The following is a 15,913-nucleotide window of genomic DNA, read 5'->3' as shown; positions in this document are numbered from 1 at the left end:
AGCCACTGGTCATTGGCCCCCAGGCTTCCCTGGGGCAGATGGTGAGGGTGGTCCCCACGTGAGCCCAGGTGGACAGCACTGTCCCTCAGGCCAACAAGGGCACAGGGCTGGGAGTGGCAGAGTCTCCTTTGAGGTTCTGGGGAACTGTACCCTCAGGGGTGCTGGGCAGGGGGCAGCTCATCCCCTGTGACCCAAAGATGGCCCACAGCCTGAGGTCTCCCCACTGCCCAGCGTCTGCCCTCTCCCCACCCTTCCCCGCTCAGACTAAAACCCAACCAGGCGTCGGATGCAGCCTGTCCCGTCTGGGGAACATCTGTTTGGTCACCAGCTACGGGCTGCCTGCAGCCCACACTACTCCCCTGGCCACTGCAGCCCGGCTCCCCACAGCCAGCCAGGCCCTAGGCCTCCCGCGGTGTCCACTATAGGTGGTCTCCATCACCAGGCCAGAGCTTGGTCACTGCCCACGGAGTCAGGACCACCCCAGTGGGGCTTACCTCAGAGCTAGCCCCTGCCTCCTAAGAGACAGGAGTGGGGTCCACCCTGGGAAGCCAAAGAATGGGGGGAGATTGAGAAGGACAGGGGATCCCACCCTGCACTGCATGGGGGTCTCAGTGGAGGAAGGGCAAGGGGACTGGGGACTGAGCCCTGGGAGACGAGAGCAGAGGGAGGTGACCCAGCCCGGAGCTGGGGAGGAGGCGGAGGCGGACAGCAGCTCACTGCCAAGGCACGGAGGAGGGGAGACTCGGCCCCAGCCGTGGGCCTGGCACTGCCTGGGCAGGATGGTGGGCATCCCGACTGGCAGGTCAGGCAGAGCCTGGGCTTGTCTCCTGAAGCACTGAGAACCAGCGGCTCAGCCTCGCCCCTCCTGCCGATCTTTGGACATGCTGCGCTGGGGGCTTTGCTAAAATCACACCAGCTCTTAGTGCCTTTCTTAAGATGCTCCAGAACCTCTGGGCCAGGGGCAACCCAACCCCTGCCTGCTGGTTGGGTGAGGAGAGCGAGGCCACGGTTGCACACCCAAGGTGGATGGTGCCCTGCAGGCAACTGGCCCCAGCCCACCTCCCCACCAAGGCCACGCAGGGAACCCCAGAATGTGGGACGGGAGAAACACGGGCCCTGCACTGAGGGCTGGGGGACCACACCAGTACAGAGAGGGGGGCCCCCCGGGCCAGATGTGTAGGACTCTGGCTGGCCAAGGAGGCGCGTGCAGGTTGAGTGGGGAAGAGTCCTCCGGCTCAGAGCGCTGATGGCGGGCCCTGGGGACCCTCAGGCCTCGGCCCCCGAGCCTAAGGCCTGGTGATGGGGTTCCTGAGAGCGCCCCCATCCGTCCTGTGAACAGGCACACGCGCACGCACAGATGCAGACACGGGAAGAAACACCAGCTTAGAGGAAAGGATGCACATTTTCTTGTTTAACAAAATAAATTAAATATGAGGAGCTTCAGCTCAAGCTCTGTATAAAATTATAGGGGCCTGGGGCCGCCACGGGCGGGAGTGGGTGCCCGGCCCGAGGTGGGCATCCAGTGTGGCCAAAAGGCCAGGTGGGTCCTGGGCCTCAGGAGAGGCCCAGTCTCTGTGGCCCAGCCCTCCTTTCATCATTATTAATATTATTATCTTAATTTCTTAAATATAAATATCAAGGGCCCCTTCTCTCTGGCAGTGGGACGGGAGGCACCCCCAGCCAGCTCCGGCCTCTCAGGACGGAGCCTGGGCTGCTCCGCCCGACCCCCCTGCCCAGGGCACTGGTGGGCTCCTGGACACCCAGGACAGGTGGTGGCAAAAATAGCCTGGGCAGGGACACAGGCGGGCAGGCGCAGGGAAGGGGTCGGAGTTTTTGGTTTGCAAAGCCAGGGTGCCTCTCAGATCTCCTGCCAGGCCGGGGTGGGGGGGTGACCACGGCCCCCATGAAATCCTTATCACGGGGCCAAGGGATTCCTTCATGAGCTAGCCCATCGCTACATGCGCACTGCAGAGTTACAATACAGACCTTCCCAAAGGCTTTAGTCTGAGTGTGTGTGTGTGTGTGTGTGTGATTCTGTGTGTGTGTCCAGAGGTATGTCATGCGTGTGTGTGCGTCCAGGTGTGTGTGTGTCTCACGTGGGGCGCCTCGCACCCGCAGTCCATCCTCCTCTGTGGCCCTCGCCCCGGGCCTCCGCAAGCCCACCCCGAGGCACCCTAGCACTGGTAGTGGATGTGTTGATGCTGGTGGACTTTGCCCTCCACGTGCGAATGCGTGTGTGAGTGCGTGTGCGTGTGCGTGTCCGTGTAGAGTTTGGGGTAAAGCTTGGGGCCGGCGGCTGAGCCCGGGCCCAGCAGGTGCTGGGGGGCCGCCGGGGGCCCGAGTTCCTCACACAGCCCCACACCGGGGCCGGCACCGAGGGTGGGGGGTGCCGGCAGGTCCTTGTCCCCGCCGCGGTCGCGGGCCGTCGCGGGCGGGCGATGTGCAGGCACCGGAGGGGCAGGCGCGGGGGCGCATGGCTTCTTCTTGGCCTGGCAGAGCCACAGGAGCACGGTGCCCAGGATGAACACGGCGCCGGCTGGGATGCCGATGACCACTGGCCACGGCAGGCTGGTGGTCGAGGACGAGGGGGCCACGGGCGGCCCTGGCGGCTTGGGGTCTGCAGGAGAAACCGAGGAGGGGGCGGGGAGGGGAGCGTCACGTGTGGGCGTGGCCCGGGTGGGGCAGGGCGGGGCAGGGCGGGGCCCACGCACCGGGCAGCACGGTCAGGAAGGCGCTGCGAAAGCTGTAGCCCATGGTGTTGGCGCCCAGGCAGATGTACATGCCCGCGTCGTCCTGGCGCGCGCGTGTGATGAGCAGCTTGTTGAGGTAGGAGCCGTCGGGCCGCGACCACACGTCACCCGTGGGCAGCACCACGAACTTCTGGCCGCCCACGTCGATGGTGGAGTTGTAGCGGCCCTCGGCGCCATACTCCACGCGCTTCAGCCACTGGATCACGGGCTTCACGTCGCTGCGCACTTTGCACTGGAAGGATGTCGTGCCTCCGAAGTCCACCGTCGTGTTCACGGGGTGCGTGCCCGTGAGGACAGGCTTGGAGCGCGTCCGCTCTGCGCAGGGACATGCGTTGGGCACAGCCCCCAGGCACCAGCCCACCCCCACCCCCGGCCCCGGCACTCACGGATCACGTCCACCTTGTAGGTGGCGTTGATGGCGCCCGCGCGGTTCGACACGCGGCACGTGTACTTGCCGCTGTCCTCGGGGCGCAGGTTCTTCAGGCTCAGGGTCCACTTCTTCTTCCTGTGCTCACCAGCCTCCGGGCGCGTCAAGGCCTGGTCATCCTTCATCCACATGATGTCGGGCCGTGGGTGCCCACTGGCCACGCACTTGAGCCGCACGGAGCTGCCCACGGGCCGCGCAATCACCCGGCGCCTCATCTTGGAGGGCTGCGTGAAGCGGGGCCGGGCTGCGCGGGGTGCAGGGGAGTGGGCGGGGCATAGAAGTCAGCGGGCACTGGGGTGGAGGCACAGCCCCACCCCCCGACCAAGATGGTGACGTCTGTCCCTGTGCTCACCCCATTGCTTGCTGGCTGGGTCTTCCTGGCCCCCGGAAGGGCCGTCGTGCCCCGGACTCTCCCTTCCTGGACTGGTGTCGTCTGCAGAGGGGAGGGTGCATGAGAGGGGCCTCGGCAGCCCCTGTAAGACCCCAGGACTGGCTCCCGGGCCCCAGCCTCAGGCCCAGCTGGGAAAGCTCTAGAAACGCCAACAGGAGGCCATGGGTGCACACCCACGTCTCAGAATCCCAGAGACAGCTGGGCCGGAGCCGCCCACCCGGCGCACTCCCTGGGTGCAGGTGACCCCGACAGGCGCGGGTGGAACGGAGATCTGGCTCCCCCACCCTGGCTCCGGGGGGTCTGCAGGGCCGGGGGGAGGTGGCGACCAGGCCCAGCCGGCAGCTGCAGTAACCCTAGCCCACATCAAGGGGCCGAGGGCTTGGTGAGCTGACATGGCTCGCATACCGCCTCGTCGTCCTGCCCTTTTGAAAGGACGCTGGGGGGGACACCCACAGTATTCCCATTCCACAGCCCAGAGAAGGCCTGTGGGGCCTGAGGGGGGCGCGGCGTGCTGAGGAATGCCCCCCCCTCCCAGTGACAGCCGCAGCCTCCACGGCCCAGGACCAAGGCCAGGCGCTCGGACCCCACCCCGGAACCCAGTGGAGGGGTGCGTGGGTCAGGCTCCTCCTTTGTGCTGCCAGGGAGCCTGCCCTGAGGGACCCGCCCGGGAGCCCATGGGGGAGGGCCAGGCGCCAGCGCCTGGTACCAGCGAGTGGAGGGCGTGTTCCTGGGGGCGCCGCCCAGTCCCCAAGCCCGGGCCCCAGAGGCAGAGAAGAACAGAAGGCCCTTCCTGCCCAGCGGCCCCTCTGAACTCCGAAACCTGAGCCTCAAAGTCATGGCTGACGCCAAGGCTGCCGGCCCGCCTGCCCCACCAGGCTGCCCTTCAGTGGGACCGCCACCTGGGGCCCCCATACCCACCCCTGCCGCCACCCCAGCCAGCCCTGGCCCCCAGGTCAGCAGAACTTTGGGGGAGAAGGGGTCGGAAGAGGGACCCCAAGGTGAGGCCTGAGGGGGCGGGGCCCGGCCTGGGGGTGGTGTCCTGGGCTCAGAGGCCGGGAGGGGCGCAGGGCGGCTCTGGTCCCGGGGGCAGTGGGCCGAGCTCATGCAGGGTGAGGGGTGGGCACACAGGGAGGGTCTGCCTCCCCGCCCGAGCTGACTAGGCGCGAACAGCAAGGCCCCGCCCTGGCACGGCCAGCACTGACCCATCACGATGAGGGTGTAGTTGACGCTGAGGCTGCCGAAACCGTTGGTGGCCTTGCACACGTAGGCGCCGGCGTCCTCCCGTTCCACCTCCTTCACCTTCAGCCCCTGGGGCAGCACGCGGAAGCGGCTCCAGCCGCCGTGGATTGTCCGGCCGTCCTTGGTCCACATGGTCAGTGGCGGCGGGTCCCCCTCCACGGGGCACTGCAGCCGCACAGTGCGGCCCAGCCGGGCCACCTGCCGCGGGACTACCTTGTCCGCCATCCTCGGGGGGCCTGTGGGGGTCAGAGGGCTCGCTCAGGGAGGAGGGGACCGGCAGGTGGTCGGTCAGGGCCAAGGCAGGCGTGGGCACTGGGAGCCGGCCGAGGGCTGTCCCTGCGGGGCCCCCACCCCGGGACTCCACCCAGATACGCCTACCCAGCTCCCAGACCACAAGAGGCGGCGTTCACCCAGGGCCCACTGCGCTCCCGCATGGGAGCCGGGATGCGGCTCGCCCAGGACGCATGTCCACAGGCGAGCGAGGGCGGCCCCCACCGCCTCCCTGCAGGCACCCCGTCTGTTTGTGTGTGCACGTGCGAGCATCCCTGCGTCTGGTGGCCCATGTCTGTGCCGTGTGTGCATGGGCGGCATCAAACCAGGTCTGCCTGCCTGGACAAGAGCCTCCCTGCTGCCAGCCAGGCCACACCAGGTCACCAAGGCCCTGGAGTCAGAGGGCAAGCAGCTGGGCCTCCCAGCCCTGGGTGACCACTATCAGCCCTGGGAGAAGCCTGAGTCCCGGGCTGAGGCCGTGGCGCCCTTCACCAGCGGGAAGAAACCCATCCCCGTCCCCACCGGCCCGGGGCCACCCAGGGACAATGGGGATGACCAGGCCTAGAGGGCGCGAGAGACGGGCCAGCTGGGAAGGACGCTGCGGACATCAGAAGGCTATGGAGCTATCTCCTGGTAGACCCTCAGTCCCCTCCCGCCGTGCCCCCGTGCCTGACGCCCTGAGCTGGGGCTGGTGTGCAGCCCCTACACCACGGGAGGACCGCGAGGGTGGAGGGCTCTTACATGGTCACCCACGGCCCCCCCGGACCAGGAGAGGCAGCCACGGGCACCCAGCTGCCCTTCCCAGGGGCTTGGCTGGGCCTGGCTCCCAGGACTCCGCCCACCAGCCACTGGAAGGGGCACCCACCCCACACGGCAGCCACTCCAGGCCGGGAAGGCCACGCCCCGAGCCCTGGCCACACGGAGGTGCAGGGGGACGGCTGCGCTGAGACGCTGTCGCTCCAGGGCCTGAGAGCGGCATGTGTTTTTAATAACCAGCTGGTGTTTCTTCAACGTGCAATCGCCGCTGATTCTGTTGCCGCCTCGCAGCCAAAGTGCTCCTGCGGGTCCCCCAGAGGCTGTAGCTCCCAGGGGCTCACAGAGCACGGGCCCCCATCGCCTCCACCTGGGGTGCGGATGGAGGGTAGGGGGCCGTCCCCGTTTGGATGCAGGGAGCTGACAGCCCAGGGCTCAGCTTCTCTGGGGCCCCAGGTGGGGAGGGGGTCCCGAGTCTCTGATTCCAGGGGACTGGGGTGTGAGGGACACAGAGACACTAGGCACCTTCCCTCTACAGCCTCCCCCCTCCACATCCTGCCCCATTCAGGTGGCCCCACCCCCTCCATGCTGCCCCTGGACAGTGGGCCATGCCAGAGGTGCCAGCCAGCCAGCCCTCTGGCTTCCCCCGATACCCGCCTCTCCCTAATCACTCACCTGTCTCCAGGGCCCCCCAGGCACCTACCCAGCTCACAGTGGGAGAGGCTTCAGGGCCCCCAGACAAGTGGACCTTCTGAGGCCCCCCAGGCCGCCCAGGGTCCGGGCCTCATTCCCAGGCGGACCCTGTCCACCACCTGCCACTGCCTGAAATTCCACCATTCACAGGGGCCTCCCAGGCTGCAGGACAAAAGGGCACCCCCCAGCCCTTCCCGGGCTGACACCTGGGTGCAAGCATCACACACACACAAGCACAGGCACACGGACCCACACGTGTCCACACAGACACACGCAATGGCCCGGAAAGCACGTGGGGAGGACGGTGCCCGCACGAGGAACAGCATCGCTCCCTGCTGGGGCTCCGCCTCTCCCAGCGGCATCGTGGGGGCACCGCTGGCGGCTGGTTCAACACCCCCGACCCCCGAAGGAGCCCGCCTCAGTGGCAGAGGACGCGCCCGCCTGACATTGCGGCCCCTCCCTCTCCCACCCGCCAGAGGAGACCTTGTTGGGGGGCACCTACTGGGTGGCAGGGACGCCACCCTCGGTCCTGCGGAGTGGAGGGACAGGGCCAAGTGACCGCCAGATGGGCCGGAAGTGTGGCCCCGTGGGCCGGCCTGTGAGCAGTGAGGGGGACGAGGCAGCGCCCGCCCAGAGGCCCCGGCTGGAGCCAGCCTTGTCCTAAAGCAAACAGCCCCCCTCCCCTCTGTGGCCAGCCTCACCCCTCCCCACCCCCACCTGGGCTCCGGGGGACCCAGACACGAGGCCGGGGCCCTGCCCCCCCCACCCCAGCCTCTGCAAGAGACCCCCCAGCAGGCTCACCAGCGGGAGGCCTGGCCCCCCAGATTCCTGGGAATTTTGGCCGCCAGCACGGCTGCTGCAGCTCTATATTTAGCCTGGGAAACAGAAGCCCTGCTGTTCCACCTGGACAAGGCCTCCCACCCCTCAGCCACGGGGAAACTGAGGCCTGAGCTGGAGACCCGCAGGCCCCTGAAGGGCGTGTGGGTGGGGGCAGCCGACGCAGCCTTAGCGCCTTCCCCGTGAGCACCTCCTCCAGGAAGCCCCAACCCTGCACCCACCGGCAGTCACGGCCCTAGGAGGCTGCGGGCACAGGCAGGATGCACACGACGCAGGCAGGGCAGACACGGGGCAAAGGCAGGCTGGGGCCGGGTCTCACCCCAAGAGGGGGGCTGAACGTCAAGGTAACGGGCAGGGAAGGTGTCGCCCCTTCCTCTCCTCCATCCTCCTCCACCCTCAGCTGTGAAAACATGGTCAGGAATGGGGGAACTGGGGGGGATGGGGGGCAGCCGCTCCGAGGGCCCCACAAACCCAGCTTGGATTCCCAGCCGCCATCCAGAGCTGCTGTCACACACAGACCCTGTCACACCGACCCCCAGATGCACACCCCAACAGTGGGTGCAGACTCCCTGCCACACACACCCCACCTCTGAGCGCCCCGGACGCCCAGGCCCACAGCCCCTCCCCCTGCCTGGCCAGAAGCACCGCTTTCCCCGTTTAGTATAACAAGACCCGGCTGCAACCCCAGCTGATACCCCTCCTGCCCCGGGGCCCAGGGAGGCAAAGGTGCTGGCAGGAACAGAGAAGGGACCCCCAGCTGTGGCCCACCCCATGCCCACCCCCCCGTACCCCCAAGCCGTCTTCACAGGCCCTCGGGGCCGCCCCGAAGCTCAGCACCCCACACCTCACCGCCCCGCGGCCTCCGCGCAGCCTGGCGCACCTTCCCGACACCCCCTCCTCCCTCCCCGCCCCCAGGGGCACGGTGGTCTGCCCTGGCCACTCCATCTGGACCCACGCTGCCGCTCTGTTCACGCCGTGGCAGGGGTGAGAGGGTTCCCAAGTATCGGGCTGCACCCCTCCCCACCGCCCGGGGCGTTCTGTGGGCCCTGGCTTGCTGACCCCAAGCTCCCTTCAACAGGGGCCGGGCCAGACGTCGCCCCTCTTCCAGGGCCCATGTGTCAGAGACCAGCAGGGGCCACAGAGGCACCGGTGTCTCAGCCGTCACCCCGTGAAGCCGCAAACACAGCTGAGGTCGAGGGTGCGTGAAGCACCGGCCGCCTCGTCAGGGCAGCTCTGTCCCCCACAAGCCCTGCAAAGCCCCAGAAATTTCCAGCCTGGAAGGAATTCTCTGGCAGGCGGCGGGGGAGGTGGGGGGAGCATCGGGCTAACCAGCATGGGCCTGGCCATGGGGTGAGGGCGGCCAGCCAGGAGCCACCGTCCTGCTGTGCAGGACAAGCTAAGTGAGAGGCGTGGGGAAGGGCGCTGGGCCCTGGCCGGGGGGCCGGAAGCAGGCAGGTCCACCCGGCCTGCCTGGGTACCTGACGCCAGACAGGGCAGGTAGGCACTCTCTGGGGGGAGCGGGCGCCCAAGGTGTCCCTCACAGTGGGGACCGGGTGCAGCAGGGTGAGCTGGGAAGGCCGCAGGGCCAGCACCCTCCCCAAGAAGGCGAGGCCTGGGGGGAAAGGACAGGAACACCCCACGGCGGGGGCACAGGTGAGGCCCACCCCAGGGCTGCCACGAGGGGGGCAGGCTCGGCACACATGCACACCCACACTCGCATACAGGCTCCCGGTCAACAGCCGGCCCAGGGCGGCCCCGGGGGCTGGACCCACGGGATCTGTGGTGGAACTGGTAGGACCCGCAGGACAGGTGGTTGCCCCAGAAACCAGGCCATTCTGGGCGTGGCAAAGGGACGGCCTGACCCACCGAGCAAGCCGCCGGGAGCGTCCCCTCCACCGGCTGCCCAGCCGCGCACCAGGGGGTGGGAAGACCGGGGGTCTCCAGGTCTGTCCTCTTCTCTGGAGGCCCCCAGATGGACCTCCAGTGGCCCCCCCCAGCTTCAGGGCTCCTCTGCCTAACCCTCACCACCCCCAGGACCGACAAGTGAGGCCCAGAGCATCATCCTGACAGGGCCACTTCCCTCGGGGGGGACCCATGTGAGCTGCCTACGGGACAGTGACCAGAAAGCACCCAGACCCACCGCCCGGGCCTCCCCAAGGGACTCAGCTGGACACCGGGCAGCCCCGTCGGGTGTCCAGATCTCACTAGGCCCACCAGACTCAACGCTGTCTCACCCCGACCCTGCCCACCCCGCCATCCACCCCCACCTCACCAACGTCACTTGACCCAGACCCTCTCTCAGCTGCCAAAGGACCGAGAAGGGCCTTGTCCAGTGAGGCCTCCCACACCTGCCGGCACCGGACCCAGAGCACAGGGTAACGTGCCGCGGGGCCCAGACCACCCCAGGGGCCCCGCCCCAGGGGGCCCCGATCCAGGTACCAGAGTCACCTCGGAGGGGAGACGAGGACATTTTCCTGAGCCTGGAGCCCCTGGGCGTTTAAGCAGAACCTCGAGGGTGAGGGCGATGGCTATGGCAGCAGAAGATCCAACGCACCCAGCAGCCTGGCCTGCGCGACCCCAGGCCAGAGTCCCTGCCTCCCACCCATACCTGCTCCACGACAGCCCACGCCCACGGCGGGCTTCTTGAGGCGAGGACTGAGGCCATGGGGCCTGAGCAGGCCAGCCCAGACTAGGCGCCCCCAGGCCCCCAGAGGCCATGGGGCAGGCCACCTGGCCCTCAAGGCGCACACGCTGTCGGGCTGAGCTCCAGAGTCAGCCCCAGTCCCCGCCGGAACCCGGACAGGCTGCTGCACGAGTGCAGAGGGCAGCCCCAAAGCCACTGGCAGTGGCCCTGGACCAGGAGAGCGCGCTCCGCAGGCCCCGGCTCCTCCAGGGTTCAGGATCATGGGAGCCAGAGAGGGTCCCTCCGCCCCGCCTGCTGCCCCAGGTCCCGTTATTCACTCCTCAGCCACTCAACAGCGCACAGCTTGTGTAAATCTCTCATGAAATAAACTCCCCGGCAGGAAGAAAAGCAATTGTGTTTCCTGCCAAGATGGGAAACCCTGGATTTCAGCAGCCCTTAGGCTGGAGCAACTCCTGCAGTGCTTCAGGGACAGCTCCTAGAAACCCCACCCTGGGCCAGTTCTCCTCAAGGGGGCCAGTCTGCGCTGGATGGGGGGGTAGGCACCTACCCCACCCCCTGCCTGCCTCCAGGCCCCGCCCCCAGCCACTCAGTTGGGGCACAGGGTGTGGATGGAGGCCTCGGGACTCCTCGCTGGAGCCAGGAAGGCTGGCCACAATGTCCTGGTGGAAAAGGCCCCAGGACACCCCCTCAGCTGACCAGCCTCTCAGCCCAGCCCTTCCCCACTCAAGGCCCCTACCCCACTACACCAAGGCGCCCGTGTCCACCGGATGTCCACTCTGGCCCCGGTGAGCTGCTCACCTCTGCCCACAACATCCCCCCAGCTGGAGGCCTGTCCTTGCCTACCCTGACCAGCACCCATCTCTCCTTCCAGGCCCCGGGGTGACGCCCACGCCTCTGCGTTCAACCTCCCTCCAGTGGACCCCGGGCTGCGACCCCACCTGAGGTAGCCCAGGTGGCCCCTGCTCTCCTGGGCCCCGAGAGAAGCGAGGCTGGGACTGACCAGGAGTGCCTGGTGGCCACCACTAGGAAGAGCGGGTGATGGGCAAGGTAGGTGGGGCCACACTGGCTGCAGCGTCGCTGAGGTCTGGGGACGGTGGCATGGGCACGGGCACGCCTTCCTTGCACATGCTGCCCTGCTGACGGAGGCTGTCACCTGGACGCACCAGGGCTGCAGTCACCAGGCGAGGCACAGCGTGGGGCAAAGGAGGCCAACGTGGATGGCCACACAGCGGGGAGGCGGCCACAGCCCATCTCCCCCGGCACGTCAGTGAGCCCGAGCCGCCCAGGTGATCGGAGGCTGAGGCTGCTGCTGGGGAAAACCAACATGTACCACGTTAGGGCCGCGGAGCCGGGCGGGAGCCGGGGGCCCACTGATCCCCCCACAATGGAGACAGAGGCTGCGGGCAGCCCAGGCTCAGCCTGGCCCAGCCAAAGGCCACTTTGTTCGGCTCCCTCCTCCCCCCCAGAGGAGACAGTGATTTATTTTCCCTTCCAGGAGTGGGGCCCAAGACAAGACGTAAATGGGGCCGCTGGCCCACATCCCCAGCTCGCAGAGCCTGGGCCGGGCTCCCACAAGTCCACCTCAGCCCTGGCCGCGCACTGGCCAGCACGGCCTGCAGGGACCTAGAGGGGAGGAGACGGCCCCCTACAGCCTGGCCAGAGGCCGAGGTCAGACAACGCACATGCACACGCCACAGCCGCCCTGACGGCCACATGCTTCGCCAACGACTCACACACCCCATCAGACCCTTCGCACCACAGCCCCAAGGCAGGGCAGCCCCAAGTCCTCTCCATCCCACGGGAGGTAGGGCACCCGGGCACGCCGGCCAGGTCCAGGGGACAAGGAGGGGCCTCCAGGGCTGCCTGCTCAGAGACCGTCCACTGCACCACCATCCTCAGAGAAGTTCACACGTGGCACTTCTCAGAAAACCCTGAAATGACTTCTTCCAAAGTAATTTGTAAAAGGTATTTCATTCGGAACCTCTCAGAGCTCCCACTGTGAGAAATAAAATGGAAATGGAGAAAGCCAACTTCTTTTTTCAAATTTGAAAAAAGAAAAAAAACAAACAGTTTAAGACAAACCCACCAAGATTGTGAAACTTTGGGAAAAGGGGAACTTTAAAAATATGATTGGAGTCTAGAAATGTACCGATTCCAGAAATTGTGACACCACGGGGAAAACGGCTTTCAAAAAACCACCCAAACTCTCTCTGCGCTGGTTTGTCAGCCTAAAGAAGGTCCACGCTCAGGCTGTTCACTCGCCAAGTGGGAAGGGCCTGCAACGACTCTGCCCTCCAGTCCAGGCCTGGCGGAGAAGCCAGCACAATTCAGGAAGAGCACTGACCCCGCACCCCCAAAACCACAGAGGCCCTTGCCCTTGGAAAGGGGCTCCCACCCCCCTACTGCCGCCAGGGCCCTCACCATGCAGCCCAAGGCCTCAGCCAAGGGGCACAGAGCAGGGTGTGGTCCCTCTGGGACCCTTCGGCGCCGAGGCAGGCCCTACCGCCCACTGCCATCCACGGCCCGCTGCCACCCGCCACTCCACCTCCGGCTCCAGCCAACGACCAGGCCAGGCCAGTGGCCTCCAGAGCCTCCCTGGCCAAGTGGCCAGAGGACAGGCAGGTGCGTGGATAGGGGAGTCCAAGCAGATAAAAGAGCAATCAGAGTCCAGGCCGCTGGCCACCGGCGGAGGGGGGGCCTTGCTGGGCATGACCTGAGTGTCCGCAGTACCCTGGACACTGCCCGTCCCAGCCACGCCTGGGCAGCCCCCACCCTCAAGTGAGCCAGCCAGTCCCTGGCGGGGCAGGCGGGGCCGGGGGGGTGGGGTGGGTACTGTGGCATGAGGCCCACCTGGGCCGCCGCCCGCCACCCCACACCCGAACGTGGCCATATAAGGCCGGGTTGGTCTCAGTGCGCCCGCTGGGCGGCAGCGGCGTGGGGGAGGGGTGCGAAGCCTCAGAGGACTGGTAGACAGGGCAAGGACGATCCTGAGTGGTCAACACACCCAAAGGGCTGGCCTGGCCGCAGGTCCCGCCTAGCTGAGGGAGGCCAGCACTGAGCATGGCGGTGGGAGTCTGCGGGCACGCATCACCCATCAGCCAAGGACGCCCCTTGCCGGGGCTGGTTGCGGGGGCAGGGGTCCCTCCGGAGGCATCTGGGCCTGCCCGCTTGCACAGCAGGTGTGTGAGCCCACGTCCAGGCCCTGGTGTGGTGCACGCCGAGAGACGTAGTGTGTAGCTGGAAGTAGGTGGTCTCAGGGTCTGCATTAAGACAGGCCCCTACCCTCCACCATGCAGTGACCCCATGCACTGGGCACTCAGTCTCCCAGCCCCCACCCTGTACCTTCCTAGAGATGGGCAGGCTTAGGGTACAGGGCTGGGTCATTAGTCCCAGAGGCCAAGAATGTCCCCACTGTCCCCACACCCAACCCTGGCCACCAGGGGGATCTCTGCAGGTTCCCAGGGGCCTAATTGGGTCCAGTGTGGCCAAACAGCCCATCACTCATGAATCCGCCGTGAGCAGCTGCCCGCAACTGCAGGGATGTGTGTGTGGATGTGTGCGTATGTCCTGAGGGGAATTGGGGCCAGAGCCCACCCGGCCAGCAAGTGTGGGGCCCCACGGATGAGCTGGGGGTGCCCTGAGAGTGAGGGGTAACCCTGTGGGAGAGCTGGAGGGGCCTCATGGGTGAGATGGGGATGCCCCATAGGTGAGGGGTGCCCCACAGGTAGCTGGGGAGCCACGTGGGTGAGGGGGGCCCGCGGGTGAGCTGGAGTGTCCCATGGGTGCACCGGGGCTCCCCGCGGGTCAAGGGCGGGCAGAGCCGGACCAGCAGGGGCGGGGCGCAGGCACGCGCGCCAGGCGGGCACTGTGGCAGGGTTCAGGGCCGGAGGGAAAGGGGCGGCGCTGGCGGAGGCCGGGGCGCCGGGCTGGGCGCCAGCACTCACCTCGGGCGGCGGTGGCCGGCGGGAGGGCCCCCAGCAGCAGCAGCAGCGGCAGCACCAACGCGGGGCTCGGCGTCATCTCGGCCAGTGCGGACCTGGGGTGTATTCGGAGGCCGGTCACTGCGTGGGGGTGGGGGTCGCCCCGCCCCCCGCCTTGCGCCCCGGAGCCGCCCGCACCCCAGCCCTGGGTCGCGGGGACCGGGGTGCGGGCCGCCCCGCCTTCCCTGCCGCGCTCCGGGCGGAGGAAGCGGCGGCGGGGGAACCGTGGTTATCAAAGGCAGACAAAGGGTTTACACTAATTACCGACCTCCCCCGCCCCCCCTCCAAACACCGTCTGGATTCCTGGCTCTTGTAACTCGGGCCCTGCCCGCGGGACACACAACACCGGCGGCCCCGCAGATAATCGCCTGCGCCATTAGCGGACAAATTTGCGTTGGGGGGGCCCACGTGGGGTACAGGGGCGGGGGCGGGGCACTGGCAGGACCTCGGGCCAGGCGGGAGCGGCGGCGGCGCGTGCCGGTGCCGGCGGCTCCCCACCGCAGAGCGGGAACCCGGACGCTCTCAGCCCGGGCCCGGGCCCCCGCCCCCGGCCCCGGCCCCCGGCCCTCCCGAGTCGGCCCGCCCAGTCTGCCCCGGGGATCGCGGGCGCGCGGAGGGGCTCACCTCGGCGGTGCTCGCGGGCGGCGGGGCTCAGGGCCGGGCCCGCGGGGCGCGCTGCGCGGTCATCGCCGCCCCGGGCGCCGCACCCCGCCGCCCCGCGCCCCCGGGCCCGGCCTCGGGACGGGGCGGCGCTACCTGGGCGCGGGCGGCTCGGGTCGGGGCCGGGGCGGGGGCCGGGGGCTGGGGCCTGGGGGCGGGGCGGGCGTCGGGGTCGGTCCGGGGGCCGGGGCCGGGGTCCCGGGGCGGCGGGGCGAGGGGCCCGGGGCGCCGCGCCGCGAGGCGTCCTTCCCTGCGGGGCTTTGTCAACTCTCCCGGAGCGAGCGCCGAGCCCGCCGCGCGCCCCGCCCCGACACAACTTCCTGCCAATCGGCATGCCGAGGCCGCCGCGTCCCGCCCCTTTGTCCCGCCCATCTCCCCGCCCCTCACCCCGCCCCCCGCCCGAACTTTTCGCCAATCGGCGTGCGCGCCCTCCCCGCCCGCCTGGCTCCCCGCCTTAACCCTCGCGGTGCGGGCGGCCCGCGGGCGGGTCGGCTCCCCGGGGCGCGGCCCCGCCCCCGCCCCGCCCCGCCCCGGCCGGGCCCTGGCCCAGCCACGCCCCCGCACGGCCCGCCCCTAGCCCCGCCCCCAGCCTGTTCCCACCCTCCCCGGCCAGGTCCAACACACCGCGCCCCCTCACGGCCAACCGCCTAGCCCCGCCCAGGCCCAGCCCAGCTTTGCGCACCTCCAGGTCCCGCGGCGTCCACCTCACAGCTGCACCCGTTGGCGCCCGTGTTGGAGCACACAACTTCAGGCCACCAACACCCCGCGCACCTCCAGAGCTGGCCCTGATCGAGCCCCAGCTGGGCCGTCAGGGCTCCGAGGTCTGAGCCCCCGGCTGTCGTGGGAGCGGAGGGGAGATCCAAGACCCCGCTCTGGCCCCAAGAGACTCCAGGGTGGGCCAAGTCGCAGGTGATGTGGGGTACTGAGGTCCTGTACAGATGAAGAAACGCAGTCAGAGAAACAGAGAAGTCAGGTAATTTACCCAAGATTTCCCAGGCAGCACTTGGCATGCCCAGGACTGGAACCGCACGCTGCAGAATCCAGCTCTCCTGTGGATCTTTCTCCACACTGCCCCACTGCCCTTCCCTTTCCTGTTCAGCAACGTGCACACACTGGCTCCCGTGCCTCCCCTATTTACATCCATCAGGGTCTTCCAGAGCAACCCCCATCCTCTCTGGCCTGAATCAGTGGGCCAGGCTCCTCTGGCTTCCCCTCCACTGTCACATCTCTGGAACGGAGAATCATTTAAAACACAGCCTTGACAGGTCT

General features: G+C 68.0%; 1 protein-coding gene across 1 annotated transcript; it reads right to left on the bottom strand.

Moving 5' to 3' along the window:
* Positions 1-397: 397 nt before the first annotated feature.
* FGFRL1 (fibroblast growth factor receptor like 1) lies at positions 398-15,004 on the bottom strand. The gene is made up of 7 exons (XM_022554873.2): positions 14,609-15,004; positions 13,949-14,040; positions 4,771-5,043; positions 3,530-3,610; positions 3,137-3,421; positions 2,712-3,065; positions 398-2,617 (listed from the first exon to the last, which is right to left on the bottom strand). The coding sequence occupies exons 2-7, from the start codon at positions 14,022-14,024 to the stop codon at positions 2,175-2,177; spliced, it is 1,512 nt and encodes a 503-aa protein (XP_022410581.2). The 5' UTR covers positions 14,025-14,040; positions 14,609-15,004; the 3' UTR covers positions 398-2,174.
* Between the last annotated feature and the right edge of the window lie 909 nt (positions 15,005-15,913).

Source organism: Delphinapterus leucas, chromosome 5, assembly GCF_059928025.1.
Source record: "Delphinapterus leucas isolate spDelLeu-1000000601 "Yukka" chromosome 5, BTC_Dleu_Yukka2, whole genome shotgun sequence".
NCBI lineage: Eukaryota > Metazoa > Chordata > Mammalia > Artiodactyla > Monodontidae > Delphinapterus > Delphinapterus leucas.
The sequence above is the reverse complement of the archived record's forward strand: the minus strand, read 5'-3'. Positions and strand labels throughout refer to the sequence as shown.

Coding starts and splice junctions, on each gene's coding strand:
- FGFRL1 (XM_022554873.2), bottom strand. CDS start 14,024: ATGACGCCGAGCCCCGCGTTGGTGCTGCCGCTGCTGCTGCTGCTGGGG. Junction 3,611..4,770: donor CTACACCCTCATCGTGATGG/GTCAGTGCTGGC, acceptor TCCCCTCTGCAG/ACGACACCAGTCCAGGAAGG. Junction 3,066..3,136: donor CTACAAGGTGGACGTGATCC/GTGAGTGCCGGG, acceptor GTCCCTGCGCAG/AGCGGACGCGCTCCAAGCCT.